General features: G+C 49.8%; 1 protein-coding gene across 1 annotated transcript in view; it reads left to right on the forward strand.

Moving 5' to 3' along the window:
* The window catches only part of LOC144696326 (ubiquitin carboxyl-terminal hydrolase 47-like), an 83,046-nt gene that overhangs the window by 4,197 nt on the left and 52,795 nt on the right, over positions 1-26,054 (forward strand). The window contains exons 2-5 of the mRNA XM_078567543.1: positions 697-1,795; positions 3,609-3,705; positions 22,214-22,356; positions 25,353-25,432. Of these exons, the coding sequence (XP_078423669.1) occupies positions 697-1,795; positions 3,609-3,705; positions 22,214-22,356; positions 25,353-25,432 (1,419 nt within the window). The remainder of the gene's footprint in view (positions 1-696; positions 1,796-3,608; positions 3,706-22,213; positions 22,357-25,352; positions 25,433-26,054) is intronic.

The raw sequence follows: 26,054 nt of genomic DNA on the forward strand, positions 1-26,054 counted from the left end.
TTAGTGAGAAATATTTACCCTCAATAAGAATCAAGATACAGAACTATGGGGAGAGCAGGGAAGAGTGGGATTTGATTGGAATTGGTCTAGCAAAGAGCCTGTACAGACAGAATGGGTCAGGTGGCCAAAACTTGCACTGTAAATCTCTATGGTTCCATGGATTGGACTGGGATCCTGGTCAGGGCTGGAAGATGAAGACTTGCCAGTTAGTCAAGGCACAGGGCAGTGCTGCTGCCCCGGGACCCCAGCCTCCGCAAAGCTGGGCTCTGCAGGAGAGGAACTAACCGGAGTGACATCAGTACATTTCCTTCTCTCACATTATCTACGATTTGAACTTTATGCACTTTATTTCTCTTTTTTACTTCTATATGCTGGTGTCTACCCCCCTGCCAATTTAGTTTAAAGCCTCCCCAAGTACACTAGTGAACTTCCCCACTTCCCCCCGAGGACTTTGGTTCCAGTGCTGTTGAGGTGCAACCTGTCCTTTTTGAATAGATGCCTCCTACTCCAAAACTGGCTCCAGTGCCCCATAGTAAAGCCCTCCCTCCTGCACCATGCCTCAAGCTGCATATACCCCCTCCCTGTCTCCCTATTCCTACCCTCGCTAGCTCATGGCATTGGGAGCAACCCAGGGATTACTACCTTTGAAGCCCTACTTTTTAACTTCCTGCCTAGCTTCTGAAAATCTGACCACAGGAACTCGATGTGTACAGGGCCGATATTGCTGCACATGGCGTGTACGGGGCTGATATCACTGTGCACAGTGTGGATTGGGCTGATATCGCTGTGCACAGTGTGGATTGGGCTGATATCACTGCGCACGGTGTGTACGGAGCCGATATCGCTGCGCACGGTGTGTACGGAGCCGATCTCGCTGCGCACGGTGTGTACGGAGCCGATATCGCTGCGCACGGTGTGTACGGAGCCGATATCGCTGCGCACGGTGTGTACGGAGCCGATATCGCTGCGCACGGTGTGTACGGAGCCGATATCGCTGCGCACGGTGTGTACGGAGCCGATATCGCTGCGCACGGTGTGTACGGAGCCTATATCGCTGCGCACGGTGTGTACGGAGCCGATATCGCTGCGCACGGTGTGTACGGAGCCTATATCGCTGCGCACGGTGTGTACGGAGCCTATATCGCTGCGCACGGTGTGTACGGAGCCTATATCGCTGCGCACGGTGTGTACGGAGCCTATATCGCTGCGCACGGTGTGTACGGAGCCTATATCGCTGCGCACGGTGTGTACGGAGCCTATATCGCTGCGCACGGTGTGTACGGAGCCTATATCGCTGCGCACGGTGTGTACGGAGCCTATATCGCTGCGCACGGTGTGTACGGAGCCTATATCGCTGCGCACGGTGTGTACGGAGCCTACATCGCTGCGCACGGTGTGTACGGAGCCTATATCGCTGCGCACGGTGTGTACGGAGCCTACATCGCTGCGCACGGTGTGTACGGAGCCTATATCGCTGCGCACGGTGTGTACGGAGCCTATATCGCTGCGCACGGTGTGTACGGAGCCTATATCGCTGCGCACGGTGTGTACGGAGCCGATATCGCTGCGCACGGTGTGTACGGAGCCGATATCGCTGTTTCTTGCTTTTCATTGCATTGTTTCTTTAAGGGGAGAATTGTTTCCGGGAGGAATTTTCGGCCAGCCAGGCCATTGGATAATTCGGATACAGGCGGAAACTCCGCTGATGATCTCACTGCTGGACGACTGGACAAGGAAGAAGGGCAGATCCAGCCTCAGTCTCCTTGGCCCTATACAAACGGTAGTTTTAAGAATGGTAATTCACTGTGTGTTACTTCTCTGTTGGCACTTTGCTTCTTATCTTGACTTCTCATGGGTCCTCCCCTGGCTTGTGGATCTGTCCAGTCCTTCTCCTAACTCCCGGACCATCTCTGTCTGACTCCACGATCCATTCAGATCCTCTATTTACTCTGGGCTCTTTGTCTCTTCTGGCTCCAGGACCTGTTCTGCCTCTCTCCTGACTCTGGGACCTGTCTTGTGATGTGTGCTACCATTGTGTGCCTGTGTGTTTGATGGCTGATTTCAGGATGAGATTACAAGTGGGGAATGGCTCCCAAGGGAATGCTTGTTCCCAGTTCCAGCTTTCATCAGGGCTGGAGGCTCACTGCACTAGCTGGTCAAAGCTGCACTTTTTTAATTCATTCATGGGATGTGGGCTTCACTGGTTGGACCAGCATTTATTGACCATCTCTAGTTGCCCTTGAGAAGGTGGTGGTGAGCTGCCTTCTTGAACCGCTGCAGTCTATGTGGTGTAGGTACACCCACAGTGCTGTTAGGGAGGGAGTTCCAGGATTTTGACCCAGAGACTGTGAAGGAACGACGATATATTTCCAAGTCAGGATGGTGAGTGACTTGGAGGGGAACTTCCAGGTGGTGGTGTTCCCATCTATCTGCTGCCCTTGTCCTTCTAGATGGTAATGGTCATGGGTTTGGAAGGTGCTGTCTAAGAAGCCTTGATGAATCCCTGCAATGCAGCTTGTAGATGGTACACACTGCTGCTACTGTGCGTCAGTGCTGGAGGGAGTGAATGTTTGTGGGTGGGGTGCCAATCAAACGGGGCTGCTTTGTCCTGGATGGTGTTGAGCTTCTTGAGTGTTGTGGGAGCTGCACTCATCCAGGCAAGTGTGGAGTATTCCATCACACTCCTGACTTGTGCCTTGTAGATGGTGGACAGGCTTTGGGGAGTCAGGAGGTGAGTTACTCGCCACAGGATTCCTAGCCTCTGACCTGCTCTTGTAGCCACAGTATTTATATGGCTAGTCCAGTTCATTTTATGGTCAATGGTAACTCCCAGGATGTTGATAGTGGGGGGGGTTCAGTGATGGTAATGCCACAGAATGCCAAGGGGCGATGGTTAGATTCTCTCTTAATGGAGATGGTCATTGCCTGGCATTTGTGTGGTGTGAATGTTATTTGCCACTTGTCAGCCTAAGCCTGGATATTGTTCAGGTCTTGCTGAATTTGGACAAGGACTGCTTCAGGAGTTGCAAATGGTGCTGAACATTGTACAATCATCAGTGAACATCCCCACTTCTGACCTTATGATGAAAGGAAGGTCATTGATGAAGCAGCTGAAGATGGTTGGGCCGAGGACACTACCCTGAGGAACTCCTGCAGTGATGTCCTGGAACTGAGATAACTGACCTCCCACAACGACAACCATCTTCCTTTGTGCTAGGTATGCATGACAGATTTACCTCAGATGCTGTTGTTTCATGGGGTTGTCAGGCATGACATACAGTGTTTGAATGTGTTTGGAGGCTGTGTTGATCTATAAAGCTACCTCCTAATGAATTCCCTCACAGTAACCCTCCGTCTCCTTTCCTAGCAACTTCCTCCCCTCCCCTCCCCTCCCCTCCCCGGCCTCCCATTGACCTCCTTCCCCCTTGTGCACCAAGCCAGCTTCGATCCTCTTTCACTCTCCCCAGTCAGGGATACAAAGGCTGAATGAGAATCTGAGTATTTATGTAGTGGAGGGAAGGCAGAGAGGGATGTCCAGAGTTTGAGGACAGTCAATGTCAGGTTGCACTTTGCTGTGTGTCTGGCTAACTTTGTGTGTTTTCCCACAGGGATAGTGGGGCTGGAAAATGATGGCCTGACCTGTTGTGTCAATGCACTGCTCCAGAGCTTCTACCTGACACCTCAATTTACATCCATACTGCAATGGTGAGAATCCCTGTTTCATCACAAACTGAGCAATTGGGAACAGTCACCTCTGGAGCCTGGGGTCACAGCCAGCCCACATTGTCCATCATAGTACAGCATAGAGGCAGCTTTAATCTGTATCTAAACTTGTGCTGCACCTGCCCTGGGAGTGTTTGACGGGGACAGTGTAAAGGGAGCATTACTCTGTATCTAACTCCGTGCTGTACCTTTCCTGTGAGTGTTTGACGGGGACAGTGTAGAAGCAGCTTTACTCTGTATCTAACTCCGTGCTGTACCTTTCCTGTGAGTGTTTGACGGGGACAGTGTAGAAGCAGCTTTACTCTGTATCTAACCCCGTGCTGTACCTGTCCTGGGAGTGTTGATGGGGACAGTGTAGAAGCAGCTTTACTCTGTATCTAACGCCGTGCTGTACCTGTCCTGGGAGTGTTGATAGGGACAGTGTAGAGGGAGCTTTACTCTGTATCTAACCCCGTGCTGTACCTGTCCTGGGAGTGTTTGATGCGGACAGTGTAGAGGGAGCTTTACTCTGTTTCTAATCCCGTGCTGTACATGCCCTGGCAGTGTTGATAGGGACAGTGTAGAGGCAGCTTTACTCTGTATCTAACCCTGTGCTGTACTTGCTCTGTGAGTGTAGATGGGGACAGTGTAGAGGGAGCATTACTCCGTATGTAACCCCGTGCGGCACATTCCTGGGAGTATTTGATGGGGACAGTGTAGAGGCAGATTTACGCTTCATCTAACCCAGTGCTGTACCTGTCCTGGGAGTGTTTGATGGGGACAGTGTAGAAGCAGCTTTACTCTGTATCTAACCCCGTGCTGTACTTTTCCTGGGAGTGTTCATGGGAACAGTGTAGAGGGGGCGTTACATCGTATCTACCCCCGTGCTGTACCTGTCTTGGGATTGTTTAATGGGGACAGTATAGCCGGAGCTTTACTCTGTATCTAACCCCGTGCTGTGCCTGTCCTGGGAGTGTTTAATGGGGACAGTATAGCCGGAGCTTTACTCTGTATCTAACCCCGTGCTGTACCTGTCCTGGGAGTGTTTGATGGCGACAGATTAGAGGCAGGTTTACTCTGTATCTAACCCCGTGCTGTACCTGTCCTGGGAGTGTTGATTGGGACATTGTAGAGGCTTTACTCTATATCTAACACCGTGCTGTACCTGTCCTGGGAGTGTTGAGGGGGACAGTGTGGAGGGAGCTTTACTCAGTATCTAACACCGTGCTGTACCTGTCCTGGGAGTGTTGAGGGGGACAGTGTAGAGCGAGCTTTACTCAGTATCTAACCCCGTGCTGTACCTGTCCTGGGAGTGTTTGATGCGGACAGTGTAGGGCAGCTTTAGTCTGTATCTAACGCTGTGCTGTACCTGTCCTGGGAGTGTTTGATGGGGACAGTGTAGCCGGAGCTTTACTCTGTATCTAACCCCGTGCTGTACCTGTCCTGGGAGTGTTTGATGGGGACAGTGTAGAGGGAGCTTTACTCTGTATCAAACAACGTGCTATACCTGTCCTGGGAGTGTTTGATGGGGACAGTGTAGAGGCAGCCTTACTCTGTATCTAATCCCGTGCTGTACCTGTCCTGGGAGTGTTGATGGGGACAGTGTAGAGGGAGCTTTACACCGTATCTAACCTCGTGCTGTACTTGTCCTGGGAGTGTTGATGGGGACAGGGTAGAGGGAGCTTTACACCGTATCTAACCCCGTGCTGTGCCTGTCCTGGGAGTGTTGTTGGGGACAGTGTAGAGGGAGCTTTACTCTGTATCTAGCCCCGTGCTGTACCTGTCCTGGGGGTGTTTGATGGGGACAGTGTAGAGGGAGCTTTACTCTGTATCTTACCCCGTGCTGTACCTATCCTGGGAGTGTTGATGGCGACAGTGTAGAGGGACCTTTGCTCTGTATCTAATCCCGTGCTGTATATGTCCTGGGAGTGTTGATGGGGACTGTGTGGGGGGAGCTTTACTCTGTATCTAACCTCGTCCTGTTTCTGTCCTGGGGTGTTTGATGGGCCAGTATAGAGGGAACTTTACTCGTCATCTATCCCAGTGCTATATCTGTCCTGTGAGTGTTTGATGGGGACAGGGTTGAGGAAGCTTTACTCAGTACCTAACTCCGTGCTTTACTTGTGCTGGCAGTGTTGATGGGGACAGTGCAGAGGGAGCTTTACTCCGTATCCAACACCGTGCTGTACCTGTCCTGGGAGTGTTGATGGCAACAGTGTAGACGCAGGTTTACTCTGTATCTAACCCCGTGCTGGACCTGTCCTAGGAGTGTTGATGGGGACAGTGTAAAGGGAGCTTTACTCTGTATCTAAACTTGTGCTGTACCTTTCCTGGGAGTTTTGATGGGGACAGTGTAGAGGCTTTACTCTATATCTAACCCCGTGCTGTACCTGTCCTGGGAGTGTTGATGGGGACAGTGTAGAGGCAGCTTTACACTGCACCTAACCCCGTCGTGTACCTGTCCTGGGAGTGTTTGATGGGGACAGTGGAGCCAGAGATTTACCCTATAGCTCACCCGGTGCTGTACCTGCCCTGGGAGTGTTTGATGGTTACAGTGTACATGCAGCTTTATTCTGTATCAAACAATGTGCTATACCTGCCCTAGGAGTGTTGATGGGGACTGTGTGGAGGTAGCATTGCTCTGTATCTAACCCCGTGCTGTACCTGTCCTGGGAGTGTTGATGGGGACAGTGTAGATGGAGATTTACTCTGTATCTGACCCCGTGCAGTTCTTGTCCTAGGAGTGTTGATGGGGTGAAGTGTAGATAGAGTTTTACTCCATATCTATCCCCTTACTTCATCTGTCCTGGGAGTGTTTCATGGCCACAGTGTAGAGGGAGCTTTACTCTGTTTCTAATCCCATGCTGCACCTGTCCTGGAGGTGTTTGATGGGGACAGTTTGGAGGGAGCTTTACTCTGTATCTAACCCGGGCTGTATTTGTCCTGGGAGTGTTGATGGGGTCAGGGTAGAGGGAGCTTTACTCTGTATCTAACCCGGGCTGTATTTGTCCTGGGCGTGAAGATGGGGACAGTGTAGAGGCAGCTTTACTCTGTATCTGACCCCGTGCTGTACCTGTCCTGGGAGTGTTTGATAGGGACAATGTAATGGCAGCTTCACTCTGTATCTAACCCTGTGCTGTACCTTTCCTGTGAGTGTTTGATGGGGACAGCGTAGAGGAAGCTTTACTCTGTATCTAACCCTGTGCTGTACCTGTCCTGGGAGTGTTTGATGGGGACAGTGTAGAGGAAGCTTTACTCTGTATCTAACTCCGTGATATACCTGTTCTGGGGGTTTTTGATGGGGACAGTGTAGAGGGAGCTTTACTCTGTATCTTATCCCGTGCTGTACCTGTCCTGGGAGTGTTTGATGGGGACAGTGTAGAGGGAGCTTTACCTGTATCTAACCCTGTGCTGTACCTGCCCTGGGCGTGTATGATGGAGACAGTGTACATGCAGCTTTACTCTGTATCAAACAAGGTGCTATACCTGCCCTAGGAGTGTTTGATGGGGACTGTGTGGAGGGAGCATTGCTCTGTATCTGACCCCGTTCTGTACCTGTCCTGGTAGTGTTGATGGGGACAGTGTAGAATCAGCTTTACTCCGTATCTAAACCCGTGCTGTACCTGTCCTGGGAGTGTTTGATTGGGACAGTGAAGAGGGAGCTTTACTCTGTATCTAACCCCGTGCTGTACCAGTCCTGGGAGTGTTTGATGGGGACAGTGTAGAGGAAGCTTTACTCTGCTTCTGACCCCGTGCTGTACTTGTCCTGGAAGTGTTGATGGGGACAGTGTAGAGGAAGCTTTACTCCGTATCTAACCCCATGCTGTACCTGTCCTGTCAGTGTTTGATGGGGAGAGTGTAGAGCCAGCTTTACTCTGTATTAACACCCATGCCATACCTGTCCCTGGGAGTGTTTGATGGGGACATTGTAGAGGAAGCTTTACTCTGTAGCTAACCCCGTGCTTTAACTCTTCTGGGAGTGTTTGATGGGGCCAATGTAGAGGCAGCTTTACACTGTATCTAAACCCGTGCTATACTTGTCCTGGGCTTGTAGATGGGGACAGTGTAAAGGCAGCTTTACTCTACATCTAAGCCAGTGCTGTACCTTTCCTGAGAGTGTTTTGATGGTGACAGGGTAGAGGGAGCTTTACTCTGTACCTAACCCCGTGCAGTACCTTCCCTGAGGGTGTTTGATGGAGACAGTGTAAATGAAGATTTACTCTGTATCTAACCCCGTGCTGTACCTGTCCTGGGAGTGTTGATGGGGATAGTGTAGAGGCAGCTTTACTCTGTATCTAACGCTGTGCTGTCCCTGTCCTGGGAGTGTTTGATGGAGACAGTGTACATGCAGCTTTACTCTGTATCAAACAAGGTGCTATACCTGCCCTAGGAGTGTTTGATGGGGACTGTGTGGAGGGAGCATTGCTCTGTATCTAACCCCGTGCTTTATCTGTCCTGGGAGTGTTTGATGGGGACGGTGTAGAGGGATCCTTAATCTTCATTTAACCCAGTGCTGTACCTTTCCTGTAAGTGTTTGATGGGGACAGGGTAGGGGAAGCTTCACTCTGTATCTAAGCCCGTGCTGTATCTGTCCTGGGAGTGTTTGATGGGCCAGTGTAGAGGGAACTTTAATCTTCATCTAAACCAGTGCTGCACCTGTCCTGGGAGTGTTTGATGGGGACAGGTTGGAGGAAGCTTTACTCTGTCGGTAACCCAGTGCTGTACTTGTCCTGGCAGTGTGGATGGGGACAGTGTAGAAGTTGCTTTACACCGTATCTAACACCGTGCTGTACCTGTCCTGGGAGTGTTGATGGCGACAGTATAGAGGCAGGTTTACTCTGTACCTAACCCCGTGCTGTACCAGTCCCAGGAGTGATGATGGGGACAGTGTAGAGGGAGCTTTACTCTGTATCTAACACCGTACTGTACCTGCCCTAGGAGTGTTTGATAGGGACAGGGTAGAGGAAGCTTTAATCTGTATCTAACCCCGTGTTGTACCTGTCCTGGGAGTGTTTATGGTCACAGTGTAGAGGGAGCTTCACTCTTCATCGAACATCGAGCTGTACCTTTCCCGGGAGTGTTTGGTGCTGACAGTGTAGGGGCAGCTTTAGTCTGTATCTAACCCCGTACTGTACCTGTCCTGGGAGTGTTGATGCGGACAGTGTAGAGGGAGCTTTACACCGTATCTAACCCCGTGCTGTACTTGTCCTGGGAGTGTTGATGGGGACAGGGTAGAGGGAGCTTTACTCTGTATCTAACCCCGTGCTGTACCTGTCCTGGGGGTGTTTGATGGGGACAGTGTAGAGGGAGCTTTACTCTGTATCTTACCCCGTGCTGTACCTATCCTGGGAGTGTTGATGGCGACAGTGTAGAGGGACCTTTGCTCTGTATCTAATCCCGTGCTGTATATGTCCTGGGAGTGTTGATGGGGACTGTGTGGGGGGAGCTTTACTCTGTATCTAACCTCGTCCTGTTTCTGTCCTGGGGTGTTTGATGGGCCAGTATAGAGGGAACTTTACTCGTCATCTATCCCAGTGCTACATCTGTCCTGTGAGTGTTTGATGGGGACAGGGTTGAGGAAGCTTTACTCAGTACCTAACCCCGTGCTTTACTTGTGCTGGCAGTGTTGATGGGGACAGTGTAGAGGGAGCTTTACTCCGTATCCAACACCGTGCTGTACCTGTCCTGGGAGTGTTGATGGCAACAGTGTAGACGCAGGTTTACTCTGTATCTAACCCCGTGCTGGACCTGTCCTAGGAGTGTTGATGGGGACAGTGTAAAGGGAGCTTTACTCTGTATCTAAACTTGTGCTGTACCTTTCCTGGGAGTTTTGATGGGGACAGTGTAGAGGCTTTACTCTATATCTAACCCCGTGCTGTACCTGTCCTGGGAGTGTTGATGGGGACAGTGTAGATGGAGATTTACTCTGTATCTGACCCCGTGCAGTTCTTGTCCTAGGAGTGTTGATGGGGTGAAGTGTAGATAGAGTTTTACTCCGTATCTATCCCCTTACTTCATCTGTCCTGGGAGTGTTTCATGGCCACAGTGTAGAGGGAGCTTTACTCTGTATCTAACCCCGTGCTGTACCTGTCCTGGGCGTGAAGATGGGGACAGTGTAGAGGCAGCTTTACTCTGTATGTAACCCCATGCTGTACCTCTCCCGGGAGGGTTGATGGGGTCAGTGTAGAGGGAGCTTTACTCTGTATCTACCCCCATGCTGTACCTATCCTGGGAGTGTTTGATGGGGACCGGGTAGAGTAAGCTTTACACTGTATCTAACATCGTGCTGTACCTGTCCTGGGAGTGTTGATGGGGACAGTGTAGAGGCAGCTTTATTCTGTATCTAACGCTGTGCTGTACCTGCCCTAGGAGTATTTGATGGGAACTGTGTGGACGGAGCATTGCTCTGTATCTGACCCCGTCCTGTACCTGTCCTGGGAGTGTTTGATGGGGACAGGGTAGAGTAAGTTTTACACTGTATCTAACGCCGTGCTGTACCTGTCCTGGGAGTGTTTTGATGGGGACAGTGGAGAGGCAGCTTTACTTTGTATCTAACCCCGTGCTGTACCTGCCCTGGGAGTGTTTTGATGGGGACAGTGGAGAGGCAGCTTTACTTTGTATCTAACCCCGTGCTGTACCTGCACTGGGTGTGTTTGATTGGGGCAGTGTAGAGGAAGATTTACTCTGTTTCTAACTCCGTGATATATCTGTCCTGGGAGTGTTTCATGCGGACAGTGTAGAGGCAGCTTTAGTCTCTATCTAACACTGTGCTGTCCCTGTCCTGGGAGTGTTTGGTGGGGACAGTGTAGAGGAAGCTTTACTCTGTATCTTACCCCATGCTGTACCTGTCGTGGGAGTGTTTGATGGGGAAAGGGTAGAGGAAGCTTTACTCTGTATCTAACCCCATGCTGTACCTCTCCCGGGAGGGTTGATGGGGTCAGTGTAGAGGGAGCTTTACGCTGTATCTACCCCCATGCTGTACCTATCCTGGGAGTGTTTGATGGGGACCGGGTAGAGTAAGCTTTACACTGTGTCTAACATCGTGCTGTACCTGTCCTGGGAGTGTTGATGGGGACAGTGTAGAGGCAGCTTTATTCTGTATCTAACGCTGTGCTGTACCTGTCCTGGGAGTGCTTGATAGGGACTGTGTGGAGGCAGCTTTACTCTGTATCTAACCCAGTGCTGTACCTTTCCTGGGAGTGTTTGATAGGGACAGCGTAGATGCCGCTTTACTCTGTATCTAACCCATGCTGTCCCTGTCCTGGGAGTGTTTGATGGGGACAGTGTAGAGGCAGCTTTACTCTGTATCTAACCCCGTGCTCTACCTATCCTGGGAGTGTCTGATGGGGACAGGGTAGAGTAAGCTTTACACTGTATCTAACTCCGTGATATACCTGTGCTGGGAGTGTTGTTGGGGACAGTGTACAGGCTGCTTTACTCTGTATCAAACGACGTGCTGATCCTGCCCTAGGAGTATTTGATGGGGACTGTGTGGACGGAGCATTGCTCTGTATCTGACCCCGTCCTGTACCTGTCCTGGGAGTGTTTGATGGGGACAGGGTAGAGTAAGTTTTACACTGTATCTAACGCCGTGCTGTACCTGTCCTGGGAGTGTTTTGATGGGGACAGTGGAGAGGCAGCTTTACTTTGTATCTAACCCCGTGCTGTACCTGCACTGGGTGTGTTTGATTGGGGCAGTGTAGAGGAAGATTTACTCTGTTTCTAACTCCGTGATATATCTGTCCTGGGAGTGTTTCATGCGGACAGTGTAGAGGCAGCTTTAGTCTCTATCTAACACTGTGCTGTCCCTGTCCTGGGAGTGTTTGGTGGGGACAGTGTAGAGGAAGCTTTACTCTGTATCTTACCCCATGCTGTACCTGTCGTGGGAGTGTTTGATGGGGAAAGGGTAGAGGAAGCTTTACTCTGTATCTAACCCCATGCTGTACCTCTCCCGGGAGGGTTGATGGGGTCAGTGTAGAGGGAGCTTTACGCTGTATCTACCCCCATGCTGTACCTATCCTGGGAGTGTTTGATGGAGACTGTGTGGACGGAGCATTGCTCTGTATCTAACCCCGTGCTGTACCTGTCTTGGGAGTGTTTCATGGCCACAGTGAAGATGGAGCTTTACTCTGTATCTAACCCCATGCTGTACATTTCCTGGGAGTGTTGATGGGGACAGTGTAGAGGGAGCTTTACTCTGTATCTAACCCCATGCTGTGGCTGTCCTGGGAGTGTTTGATATGGAGAGTGTAGAGGCAGCTTTACTCTATATCTAACCCCGTGCCGTACCTGTCCTGGGAGTGTTTGATGTGGATAGGGTAGAGTAAGCTTTACACTGTATCTAACCCGTGCTGTACCTGTCCTGGGCTTGTAGATGGGGGCAGGTTAAAGGGAGCTTTACTCTACATCTAACCCAGTGCTGTACCTTTCCTGGGAGTGTTTTGATGGGGACAGTGTAGAGGGAGCTTTACTCTGTATCTAACCCCGTGCTGTACCTGTCCTGGGAGTGATTGATCGGGACAGTGTAGAGGCAGCTTTACTCTTTATTTAACCCTATGCTGTACTAGTTCTGGTAGAGTTTCATGGGGACAGCGTAGAGGGAGCTTTACTCTGTATCTACCCCCATGCTGTACCTGTCCTGGGAGTGTTGATGGGGACACTATAGAGGCTTTACTCTGTATCTAACCCCATGCCGTACCTTTCCTGCGAGTGCTTGATCGGGACAGTGTAGAGGCAGCTTTACTCTGTATCTAACCCCATGCTGTACGTGTCCTGGGGGTGTTTGATGGGGAGAGTGTAGAGGGAGCTATGCTCTGTATCTAACCCGGTGCTGTACATGTCCTGGGAGTGTTGATGGGGGCTGTGTAGAGGGAGCTTTACTCTTCATCTAAGTCAGTGCTGTACCAGTCCTGTCAGTGTTTAATTGGGACAGTGTGGAGGCAGGTTTACTCTGTATCTAACACCGTGCTCTACCTGTCCTGGCATTGTTGACGGGGACAGTGTAGAGGGAGATTTACTCTGTATCTACCCCCATGCTGTACCTGTCCTGGGAGTGTTTCATGGCCACAGTGAAGAGGGAGCTTTACTCTGTATCTAACCCCATGCTGTACCTGTCCTGGGAGTGTTTCATGGCCACAGTGAAGAGGGAGCTTTACTCTGTATCTAACCCCATGCTGTACGTGTCCTGGGAGTGTTGATGGGGACAGTGTAGAGGGAGCTTTACTCTGTATCTAACCATGTGCTGTACCTATCCTAGGGGTTTTGATGGGGACAGTGTCGAGGCTTTATTCTCTATCTAGCACCGTGCTGTGCCTTTCCTGGGAGTGTTTATGGGGACAGTGTCGAGGCAGCTTTACACCATATGTAACCCCGTGTTGTACTTGTCCTGGGAGTGTAGATGCGTACAGTGTAGAGGGAGCTTTACTCTCTATGTAACCCCGTGCTGTGCCTGTCCAGGGAGTGTTTGATCCGGACTGTGTAGCCAGAGCTTTACTCTGTACCTAACCCCGTGCTGTAATTGTCCTGGGAGTGTTGATGGGTTCAGTGTAGAGGGAGCTTTACTCTGTATCTAACCCAGTGCTGTACCTGTCCTGTGAGTGTTTGATGGGGACAGTGTAGAGGGAGCTTTATTCTGTATCTAACGCTGTGCTGTACGTGTCCTGGGAGTGTTTGATAGGGACAGTGTACATGCAGCTTTACACTGTATCAAACAACGTGCTATACCTGCCCTAGGAGTGTTTGATGGGGACTGTGTGGACGGAGCATTGCTCTGTATCTAACCCCATGCTGTACCTGTCTTGGGAGTGTTTGATGGGGACAGTGTAGAGGCAGCTTTACTCTGTATCTAACCATGTGCTGTACCTATCCTGGGGGTTTTGATGGGGATTGTGTCCAGGCTTTATTCTCTATCTAGCACCGTGCTGTACCTCTCCTGGGAGTGTTTGATGGGGACAGTGTAGAGGGAGCTTTGCTCTGTATCTACCCCCATGCTGTACCTGTCCTGGGAGTGTTGATGGGGACAGGGTAGAGGGAGCTTTGCTCTGCATCTAATCCCGTGCTGTACCTATCCTGGGAGTGTTTGATGGGCCAGTGTAGAGGGAGCTTTACTCTTTATCTCTCCCAGTGCTGTACCTGTCCTGGGAGTGTTTGATATGGACAGTGTAGAGGCAGCTTTACTTTGTATCTAACCCAGTGCTGTAGTTGTCCTGGGAGTGTTTGATGGAGACAGTGTAGAGGGAGCTTTACTCTGTATCTAACCCCGTGCTGTACCTGCCTTGGGAGTGTTTGATAGGGACAGTGGAGAGGGAGCTTTACTCTGTATCTAACTCCGTGATATACCTGTCCTGGGAGTGTTTGATACGGACAGTGTAGAGGCAGCTTTAGTCTCTATGTAACACCGTGCTTTACCTGTCCTGGGAGTGTTGATGGGGACAGTGTAGAGGCAGCTTTATTCTGTATCTAACGCTGTGCTGTACCTGTCCTGGGAGTGTTTGATGGGGACAGTGTAACCGGAGCTTTACCCTGTAGCTCACCCAGTGCTGTACCTGCCCTAGGAGTGTTTGATGGAGACAGTGTACATGCAACTTTACTCTGTATCAAACAACGTGCTATACCTGCCCTAGGAGTGTTTAATGCAGACAGTGTAGAGGCAGCTTTAGTCTGTATCTAACCTAGTGCTGTAGCTTTCCTGGGAGTGTGTTGATGGGGACAGTGTAGAGGGAGCTTTACTCTGTATCTAACCCCGTGCTGTATCTGTCCTGGGAGTGATTGATCGGGACAGTGTAGAGGCAGCTTTACTCTTTATTTAACCCTATGCTGTACTAGTTCTGGTAGAGTTTCATGGGGACAGCGTAGAGGGAGCTTTACTCTGTATCTACCCCCATGCTGTACCTGTCCTGGGAGTGTTGATTGAGACATTGTAGAGGAAGCTTTACTCTGTATGTAACCTTGTGCTGTACCTGTCCTGGGAGTGTTGATGGGGACACTATAGAGGCTTTACACTGTATCTAACCCCATGCCGTACCTTTCCTGCGAGTGCTTGATCGGGACAGTGTAGAGGCAGCTTTACTCTGTATCTAACCCCATGCTGTACGTGTCCTGGGGGTGTTTGATGGGGAGAGTGTAGAGGGAGCTATGCTCTGTATCTAACCCGGTGCTGTACATGTCCTGGGAGTGTTTTATGGGGACAGTGTAGAGGCAGCTTTATGCTGCATCTAACCCCGTGCTGTACTTGTACTGGGAGTGTTGATGGGGGCTGTGTAGGGGGAGCTTTACTCTTCATCTAAGTCAGTGCTGTACCAGTCCTGTCAGTGTTTAATTGGGACAGTGTGGAGGCAGGTTTAATCTGTATCTAACACCGTGCTCTACCTGTCCTGGCATTGTTGACGGGGACAGTGTAGAGAGAGATTTACTCTGTATCTAACCCCATGCTGTACCTGTCCTGGGAGTGTTTCATGGCCACAGTGAAGAGGGAGCTTTACTCTGTATCTAACCCCATGCTGTACGTGTCCTGGGAGTGTTGATGGGGACAGTGTAGAGGGAGCTTTACTCTGTATCTAACCATGTGCTGTACCTATCCTGGGGGTTTTGATGGGGACAGTGTCGAGGCTTTATTCTCTATCTAGCACCGTGCTGTGCCTTTCCTGGGAGTGTTTATGGGGACAGTGTCGAGGCAGCTTTACACCATATGTAACCCCGTGTTGTACTTGTCCTGGGAGTGTAGATGCGTACAGTGTAGAGGGAGCTTTACTCTCTATGTAACCCCGTGCTGTGCCTGTCCTGGGAGTGTTTGATGGGCCAATATAGAGTGACCTTTACTCTTCATCTAACCCAGTGCTGTACCTGTCCTGGAGATGTTTGATGGGGACAGTGTAGAGGGAGCTTTACTCTGTATCTAACCCCACGCTGTGGCTGTCCTGGGAGTGTTTGATATGGACAGTGTAGAGGCAGCTTTACTCTATATCTAACCCCGTGCCGTACCTGTCCTGGGAGTGTTTGATGTGGATAGGGTAGAGTAAGCTTTACACTGTATCTAACCCGTGCTGTACCTGTCCAGGGCTTGTAGATGGGGGCAGGTTAAAGGGAGCTTTACTCTACATCTAACCCAGTGCTGTACCTTTCCTGGGAGTGTTTTGATGGGGACAGTGTAGAGGGAGCTTTATTCTGTATCTAACGCTGTGCTGTACGTGTCCTGGGAGTGTTTGATAGGGACAGTGTACATGCAGCTTTACACTGTATCAAACAACGTGCTATACCTGCCCTAGGAGTGTTTGATGGGGACTGTGTGGACGGAGCATTGCTCTGTATCTAACCCCATGCTGTACCTGTCTTGGGAGTGTTTGATGGGGACAGTGTAGAGGCAGCTTTACTCTGTATCTAACCATGTGCTGTACCTATCCTGGGGGTTTTGATGGGGATTGTGTCCAGGCTTTATTCTCTATCTAGCACCGTGCTGTACCTCTCCTGGGAGTGTTTGATGGGGACAGTGTAGAGGGAGCTTTGCTCTGTATCTACCCCCATGCTGTACCTGTCCTGGGAGTGTTGATGGGGACAGGGTAGAGGGAGCTTTGCTCTGCATCTAATCCCGTGCTGTACCTATCCTGGGAGTGTTTGATGGGCCAGTGTAGAGGGAGCTTTACTCTTTATCTCTCCCAGTGCTGTACCTGTCCTGGGAGTGTTTGATATGGACAGTGTAGAGGCAGCTTTACTTTGTATCTAACCCAGTGCTGTAGTTGTCCTGGGAGTGTTTGATGGAGACAGTGTAGAGGGAGCTTTACTCTGTATCTAACCCCGTGCTGTACCTGCCTTGGGAGTGTTTGATAGGGACAGTGGAGAGGGAGCTTTACTCTGTATCTAACTCCGTGATATACCTGTCCTGGGAGTGTTTGATACGGACAGTGTAGAGGCAGCTTTAGTCTCTATGTAACACCGTGCTTTACCTGTCCTGGGAGTGTTGATGGGGACAGTGTAGAGGCAGCTTTATTCTGTATCTAACGCTGTGCTGTACCTGTCCTGGGAGTGTTTGATGGGGACAGTGTAACCGGGGCTTTACCCTGTAGCTCACCCAGTGCTGTACCTGCCCTAGGAGTGTTTGATGGAGACAGTGTACATGCAACTTTACTCTGTATCAAACAACGTGCTATACCTGCCCTAGGAGTGTTTAATGCAGACAGTGTAGAGGCAGCTTTAGTCTGTATCTAACCTAGTGCTGTAGCTTTCCTGGGAGTGTGTTGATGGGGACAGTGTAGAGGGAGCTTTACTCTGTATCTAACCCCGTGCTGTATCTGTCCTGGGAGTGATTGATCGGGACAGTGTAGAGGCAGCTTTACTCTTTATTTAACCCTATGCTGTACTAGTTCTGGTAGAGTTTCATGGGGACAGCGTAGAGGGAGCTTTACTCTGTATCTACCCCCATGCTGTACCTGTCCTGGGAGTGTTGATTGAGACATTGTAGAGGAAGCTTTACTCTGTATGTAACCTTGTGCTGTACCTGTCCTGGGAGTGTTGATGGGGACACTATAGAGGCTTTACTCTGTATCTAACCCCATGCCGTACCTTTCCTGCGAGTGCTTGATCGGGACAGTGTAGAGGCAGCTTTACTCTGTATCTAACCCCATGCTGTACGTGTCCTGGGGGTGTTTGATGGGGAGAGTGTAGAGGGAGCTATGCTCTGTATCTAACCCGGTGCTGTACATGTCCTGGGAGTGTTTTATGGGGACAGTGTAGAGGCAGCTTTATGCTGCATCTAACCCCGTGCTGTACTTGTACTGGGAGTGTTGATGGGGGCTGTGTAGGGGGAGCTTTACTCTTCATCTAAGTCAGTGCTGTACCAGTCCTGTCAGTGTTTAATTGGGACAGTGTGGAGGCAGGTTTAATCTGTATCTAACACCGTGCTCTACCTGTCCTGGCATTGTTGACGGGGACAGTGTAGAGAGAGATTTACTCTGTATCTAACCCCATGCTGTACCTGTCCTGGGAGTGTTTCATGGCCACAGTGAAGAGGGAGCTTTACTCTGTATCTAACCCCATGCTGTACGTGTCCTGGGAGTGTTGATGGGGACAGTGTAGAGGGAGCTTTACTCTGTATCTAACCATGTGCTGTACCTATCCTGGGGGTTTTGATGGGGACAGTGTCGAGGCTTTATTCTCTATCTAGCACCGTGCTGTGCCTTTCCTGGGAGTGTTTATGGGGACAGTGTCGAGGCAGCTTTACACCATATGTAACCCCGTGTTGTACTTGTCCTGGGAGTGTAGATGCGTACAGTGTAGAGGGAGCTTTACTCTCTATGTAACCCCGTGCTGTGCCTGTCCTGGGAGAGTTTAATGGGGACAGTGTAGCCAGAGCTTTACTCTGTACCTAACCCCGTGTTGTACTTGTCCTGGGAGTGTTGATGGGTTCAGTGTAGAGGGAGCTTTACTCTGTATCTAACCCAGTGCTGTACCTGTCCTGGGAGTGTTTGATGGGGACAGTGTAGAGGGAGCTTTACTCTGTATCTAACCCCGTGCTGTACCTGTCCTGGGAGTGTTTGATGGGACAATGTAGAGAGAGCTTTACTCTGTAACTAACCCCGTGCTGTACCTGTCCTGGGAGTGTTTGATGGGGACAGTGTAGAAGCAGCTTTACTCTGTATCTAACCCCGTGCTGTACCTGTCCTGGGAGTGTTTGATGGTTATAGTGTATAGAGCGCTTTACTCTGTATCTAACCCCGTGCTGAGCCTGTCCTGGGAGTGTTTGACGGGGACAGTATAGCCGGAGCTTTACTCTGTATCTAACCCCGTGCTGTACCTGTCCTGGGAATGTTTGATGGGGACAGTGTAGAGGGAGATTTACTCTGTATCTAACCCCGTGCTGTACCTGTCCTGGGAGTGTTTGATGGGATAGTGTAGAGGGTGCTTTACTCTGTATCCAACCCCGTGCTGTACCTGTCCTGGGAATGTTTGATGGGGACAGTGTAGAGGGAGCTTTACTCTGTATCTAACCCCGTGCTGTACCTGTCCTGGGGGTTTTGATGGGGACAGTGTCGAGGCTTTATTCTCTATCTAGCACCGTGCTGTACCTGTCCTGGGAGTGTTTGATGGGGACAGTGTAGACGCAGCTTTACTCTGTTTCTAACTCCGTTCCGTACCTGTGCTGGGAGTGTTTGATGGTTATAGTGTATAGAGCGCTTTACTCTGTATCTAACCCCATGCTGTACGTGTCCTGGGAGTGTTGATGGGGACAGTGTAGAGGGAGCTTTACTCTGTATCGTACCATGTGCTGTACCTCTCCTGGGGGTTTTGATGGGGACAGTGTCAGGGGTTTATTCTCTTTCTAACCCTGTGCCGTACCTGTCCTGGGAGTGTTTGATGGGGACAGTGCACAGGAAGTTTTACACTATATGTGATCCCGTGCTGTACCAGTCCTGTCAGTGTTTAATGGGGACAGTGTAGAGGCAGATTTACTCTGTATCTAACACTGTGCTCTACCTGTCCTGGGATTGTTGATGGGGACAGTGTAGAGGGAGCTTTACTCTGTATCGAACCATGTGCTGTACCTGTCCTGGGGGTTTTGATGGGGACAGTGTCAGGGGTTTATTCTCTTTCTAACCCTGTGCCGTACCTGTCCTGGGAGTGTTTGATGGGGACGGTGCACAGGAAGTTTTACACTATATGTGATCCCGTGCTGTACCAGTCCTGTCAGTGTTTAATGGGGACAGTGTAGAGGCAGATTTACTCTGTATCTAACACCGTGCTCTACCTGTCCTGGGATTGTTGATGGGGACAGTGTAGAGGGAGCTTTACTCTGTATGCTGTACCTGTCCTAGGAGTGTTTCATGTCCACAGTGTAAAGGGAGCTTTACTGTGTATCTAACCCCATGCTGTACCTATCCTGGGAGTGTTGATGGGGACAGTGTAGAGGGAGCTTTACTCTGTATCTAACCCCGTGCTGTACCTGTCCTGGGAGTGTTTCATGGCCACAGTGAAGAGGGAGCTTTACTCTGTATCTAACCCAGTGCTGTACCTGTCCTGGGAGTGTTTAATGGGGACAGTGTAGAGGCAGATTTACTCTGTATATAACACCGTGCTCTACCTGTCCTGGGATTGTTGATGGGGACAGTGTAGAGGGAGATTTACTCTGTATCTAGCCCCTTGCTGTACCTGTCTTTGAAGTGTTGATGGGGATAGTGTAGAGAGAGCTTTACTCTGTATCTAACCCCGTGCTGTACCTGTCCTTGCAGTATTTGTTGGGGACAATTTAGAGGCATCTGTACTCTGTATTTATCCCTATGCTGTACCTGTTTGATGGGGACAGTGTAGAGGCAGCTTTACTCTATTTCTAACTCTGTTCCATACCTGTGCTGCGAGTGTTTGATGGGGATAGTGTATAGAGTGCTTTACTCTGTATCTAACCCTGTGCTGTACTTGTCCTGGGAAAGTTTAATGCGGACAGGGTAGAGGAAGCTTTACTCTGTATCCTTCCCCGTGCTGTACCTGTCCTGGGAGTGTTCATGCAGACATTGTAGGGGGAGCTTTCCTCTGTATCTAACCCCGTGCTATGCCTGTTCTGGGAGTGTTTGATGGGGACAGTGTAGAGGGAAATTTACTCTGTATCTAACCCCGTCCTATCCCTGTCCTGGGAGGGTTTAAGGGGGATAGTATAGAGGGAGCTTCACTCTGTATCTAACCCCGTGCTGTTCCTGTTCTGGGAGTGTTTGATGGAGACAGTGTAGAGGCAGCTTTACTCTGTATCTAACCCCGTGCTGTACCTGTCCTGGGAGTGTTTGATGGGGACAGTGTAGAGGGAGCTTAACTCTGTATCTTACCCCGTGCTGCACCTGCCTTGGGAGTGTTTAATGGGGACAGTGTAGCCAAAGATTTACTCTTTATCTAACCCCGTGCAGTTCCTGTCCTGGGGGTGTTTGATGGGGACAGTGAAGAGGGAGCTTTACTCTGTATCTAACCCCGTGCTGTACCTGTCCTGGGAGTTTTGATGGGGACAGTGTAGAGGGAACTTTACCCTTCATCTAACCCGGTGCTGCATCTTTCCTGTGAGTGTTTGATGGGGACAGGGTAGAGGAAGCTTTACTGTGTATCTAACCCCATGCTGTACCTGTCCTGGGAGTGTTGATGGGGACAGTGTAGAGGGAGCTTTGCTCTGTATCTAATCCCGTGCTGTACCTGTCCCGGGAGTGTTTGATGGGGACAGGGTAGAGGGAGCTTTACTCTGTATCTAACGCCGTGCTGTACCTGTCATGGGAGTGTTTAATGGGGACAGTGTCAAGGGAGCTTTACTCTGTGTTTGAATGGGACGGTGTAGAGGGAGCTTTACTCTGCGTTTGATGGGGATGGTGTAGAGGGAGCTTTACTCTGTGTTTGATGGGGACGGTGTAGAAGGAGCTTTACTCTGTGTTTGATGGGGACAGTGTAGAGGGATTCTGTTATCAGAATCGCTGGTGAGTCTCCAAATGACACAGAAATTTAACCTGCAATCTCAGCTGTTACTGGCATTTACAGACAGGAAAAAGAAAGTTTTATATTTCTATTCAGCCTTTCATGATCTCAGGACATCCCAAAACACTTTTTACCCAATGAAGTACTTTTTAAACTGTTGTAATGTATAAAATGTGAGAACTAATTTGCACTCAGCAAACTCCCAGAAACAGCAATGTGATACGGACTAAGTCCTAAGTTTTAATGGTGTTGATTTTATTCACGGTGACTGGAATACACCGATGGGAAAGTGATGCTGATGTGCTCCAGAGCTCTGCTCAGACCCTGCTGGACTGTCGAAGTCAGCTCTGGGCACTGCACCTGAGGAAGGATGTTGGCGAGTTTATAGTGTAGATTCACCAGAGCTCAAAGAGTTAAATACTGAGGACAGGTTACATCGAATAAGCTGATATTTCTCCCGATGTCAATGGATTAGACTGATCGGATGGTTAAGGATTCTTTTCAAGGTGTATAGAGAGAAATTACTTCCTCTGGTGGATGGTGGGGGTGGGGTAGGGTGGGTGGGGGAGGGTGGGTGGTGGTGGGGTGCTGGGCTGCAGGGCTGCAGGGAGTCCAGAACAAGGGGCAGACCCTTAAAATTCAAGCCAGGCAGTTCAGGGGTGATGCCAGGAAGCTTTGCTTCTTCGCGTAAAGGGTAGCGGAAATCTGGACCACTCTCTCCCAAAACTCAGTCGAGACTGGGGATTAATACTGAGATTGTTCAATATTAGTTAAGGGTATTAAAGGTTAGAAAACCAAAGTGAGTAGATGGAGTTAAGCTGCAGATTCGCCATGATCTAATTGAATGGTTGGAACAGACTCCAGGAGCTACTCCTGTCCCTGTAGTCTACCCTGACTTGCTCAAAAATCTCGGCTTCCCCTGTTGTGGGCTGAATGGAGAAAGTCTGGGCCAATAGAGTGACACTGGAGAGCTGGCCCCACAGTAGAATGAACCCTCGTATATCCTGCAGTCCTGTCAGGTCAGAACCTGTTGCATTTGCACATCCACACCTTTAATGTTTTCTTTCCGGCAATGTTACAGGTGGGATCAGAGGGGAGAGGTGGTTGGCCCAGGGAACATCCCTTACGCGATGTGTCGATTGTTTGACCAGATGCAGGCCTCGGTGTCTGGGATGGTGAGTGCGGAGATGTTTCTGCACTGCCTCGGACTGAACCATGTGAAAGGTATGTGCTGGGATACTTGGTCGTGATTCAGGGATTGCTGCTGAGAAACAGCGGGCAGTAGTAGTCACAGCCTTGTAATGACTCCTGAAAGTAGTTGTTCCAGAACCATAGAAACATTACAGCACAGAGAGAGGCCATTCAGCCCTTCATGTCTGCACCGTCCTAAAAAAGAGAAACTAGCTGCCCATTTTTATCCCGCTTTCCAGCCCTGGTCTGTAGCCTTGCAGGTTACAGCGCTTCAGATGCAGATCCAGGTACTGTTTAAATGAGTTGAGCATTTCAGCCTCAACTACCAACTTAGGCAGTGAGTTCCAGACACCCACCACCCTCTGGGTGAGAACATTTTTCCTCATGTCCCCTCTAATCCTTCTACCAATCACCTTAAATCTATATCCCCCAGTAATTGACCCCTCAGCTCAGGGAAACAGGTCTTTCCTGTCTACCCTTTCTAGGCCCCTCATAATTTTGTACATATCAATTAGGTCACCTCTCACCCTCCTCTGTTCTAAGGGAAACAGCCCCAGCCTATCCAATCTCTCCTCAGCTGCAATTTTCAAGCCCTGGCAACATTCTTGTAAATCTCCTCTGCACTCTCTCCAGAGCAATTATGTCCTTCCTGTAATGTGGTGATCAGAACTGTACAACAAACAGCAAGGGCCCCAACACTGAGCCCCGTGGGACCATTCTGTCTGTGTAACTGAAACTCAGCTTCAAGAATGACAGCCAATTATTTAAAAAAAGAGACACGTGCATTCCTGCGGCTCCGTCTGTAACTTCAGCGTATCCCAATACTCTTTACTGATGGACTCGTCTGAATTGTACTTTCAATGTAGGAAATGTAACTACCAATTTATACATAGCAAGATCGCACAAAAAACATTATGGACAAAATTAGTAACAGTTCATCATTTCATTCCATTGTTGCCCTGAGGCCATTGAAGTACACATAGTCTAGGACTGGAGCCTCATGCAGGCCGGACTGGGTAAAGATGGCAGGACTGGAGCCTCATGCAGGCCGGACTGGGTAAAGATGGCAGGACTGGAGCCTCATGCAGGCCGGACTGGGTAAAGATGGCAGGACTGGAGCCTCATGCAGGCCGGACTGGGTAAAGATGGCAGGACTGCAGCCTCATGCAGGCTGGACTGGGTAAAGATGGCAGGACTGGAGCCTCATGCAGGCCAGACTGGGTAAAGAAGGCAGGACTGGAGCCTCATGCAGGCCGGACTGGGTAAAGATGGCAGGACTGGAGCCTCATGCAGGCCGGACTGGGTAAGGATGGCAGGACTGGAGCCTCATGCAGGCCGGACTGGGTAAAGATGGCAGGACTGGAGCCTCATGCAGGCCGGACTGGGTAAAGATGGCAGGACTGGAGCCTCATGCAGGCCGGACTGGGTAAAGATGGCAGGACTGGAGCCTCATGCAGGCCGGACTGGGTAAAGATGGCAGGACTGGAGCCTCATGCAGGCCGGACTGGGTAAAGATGGCAGGACTGGAGCCTCATGCAGGCCGGACTGGGTAAAGATGGCAGGACTGGAGCCTCATGCAGGCAGGTTCACTTTCTGCAAAGGCATTTGTGAACTATTTGGATTTTTCCAATAGACTGACATGGTCACTGGAGGCTCCAGTCCCAACATCAAATTCCAAAAGTTATTGCACTTACTTCCATTACTTGCCATGATGGGATTTGAACTCACATCCTCTGGGTTGCTGTCCACTATCAGAACCACTAGACTGCCATAAATACAGAAAATGCTGGAAAATCTCAGCAGGTCTGGCAGCATCTCTGGAGAGAGAAATACAGTTAACGTTTCATGTCTACATGACTTCTTCAGAGATCGCCATGCTTTTTGGGGGAGGGAACCTGAATGAGGCTATACAGCAGGAGTCCTGGTAGCATATAAATTCAGTGTGGTGGTGGCTGTGACTCCATTGGGAGACTGTGCTGGACCCAGTAAGCAGCAGCCTCCCTGCTGAAGTGGGGATAGTGAAGGGAACGGCCCAAATCCACTGTTTGTACTTGAAGTGCTGGAGTTGGTCAGGCCCTGGACTAGGGGGTCAGTTTACCCAGTATAGACGTGTGACAGAGGTGAGGTTATGATCAGGTTTGATGGTGTGGAGATTTATCGAGCTGCTGACACACAGCCCAGGCTCATGTAATGAGTAGCTGCTTGGGTGAGATACAGAATTGAAAAGTAGAAAGGTTTATGCTAAACTTGTATCAAATCTTGATTAGAGCACACATGGAGTGTCATGTACAGTTCTTGTTGCCATATTATATAGGGGAGATGCTGGTGTAGTGGTAATGTCACTGGGCTGGTAATTCAGGGAGCCAGGCTAATCCTCTGGGGACATGGCAGCTGGTGGAATTTAAATTCAATGAATAACTCTGGAATATTAAGATAGCCACAGTAATGGTGATCATCAAAACTATCAAAAACCCATCTGGTTCACTAATGCCCTTGAGGGAAGGAAATCTGCCGTCCTCACCTGGCCTGACCCACGTGTGACTCCAGATTCACAGCAATGTGGCTGACTCTGAACTGCCCTCTGAAATGGTGTGGCAAGCCACTCAGTTCAAGGGCAATTAGGGATGGGCAACAAATGCTGACATTGCAGTGATGCCCACATCCCATGAAATCCAATAGAAAGCTCAGGAGGAAAGTCTTTACCCAGAGAGTGGTTAGAATGTGGCACTCACTGGCACAGGGAGTGGTTGAAGTGAGTGGTAAAGATGTATTTAAGCACATGAAGGAGAAGGGAATAGAGGTTTATGCTGACAGCTAATTGAGGAACTCTCCTAGAAGGAGTCTTGGGTGAAGCTGTGGAGTGGTTAGGTTTTAGGGTTAGGGCTGACCTCTTTCTGTGCTGTACATCCTAAGTATCGTCAATGTTAATGGAATCAGAAATGAGCAAGTGTTGGTGCCAGAACACCCATTGTATAAAGTGTGGTTAAATTCAAATCTCGTGAGTTATCTGAGAATTTTCTGTTTTCAAGTTTACCAGCAGCATGATGCAGAGGAGCTGTTTCTCATCATCTTTAATCTCTTAATGGATCAGATACAAGCACCAGAAATGGTGAGTAGAGCCTTTACTACCTCCACTTGACTCATTTTTAATCCTTTGTTACAGAAACAAGCTCAACAATTCAATTGCTTAAGAAGTCAAGAGCCAGTCTCAGTATTGGGCCGGGACTTTTCACTGAGAGGGTGGGCATGTTCCCAACCCGCTTGAGCGAAAATGACGTGCGATGACATTGGGCAAGCGTCCAAGTGTCATCACGCACTTGTGCGATATTTCGATTGGCGGGCACGCACGGGAGTTGGCAGTGTGCCCATTGACAATTTAAAAAAAGGCCTATTAACATATTAACAGTCAAATTGAGTTGAATTTTTCACTGCGCATCCAACCTAACAGGTGGCGGGCAGGCAAAAAGGCCATGCGGCCTTCGCATTTTTTTGCAAAACCTCATACATGGGCAGGATGAGGTATCGATCTGTCATTAAAATTTAAAAAAAATTTCATCCTAGTTACAGGCATCTCCGTGCTCATGTGACTCTGAGGGGACATGTTTGTTAACATTTTAAAAATCTTTATTTTTTATTTTCAAAACTGTTCATTACTCTGATATAGCTCTCTCCCCACTGAGTGCGTCTCTGATTATAGTCACACCCCACTGAGTGCGTCTCTGATTATAGTC

The sequence above is a fragment of the Cetorhinus maximus genome, chromosome 22 (genome assembly GCF_964194155.1).
Source record: "Cetorhinus maximus chromosome 22, sCetMax3.hap1.1, whole genome shotgun sequence".
Taxonomy (NCBI): domain Eukaryota; kingdom Metazoa; phylum Chordata; class Chondrichthyes; order Lamniformes; family Cetorhinidae; genus Cetorhinus; species Cetorhinus maximus.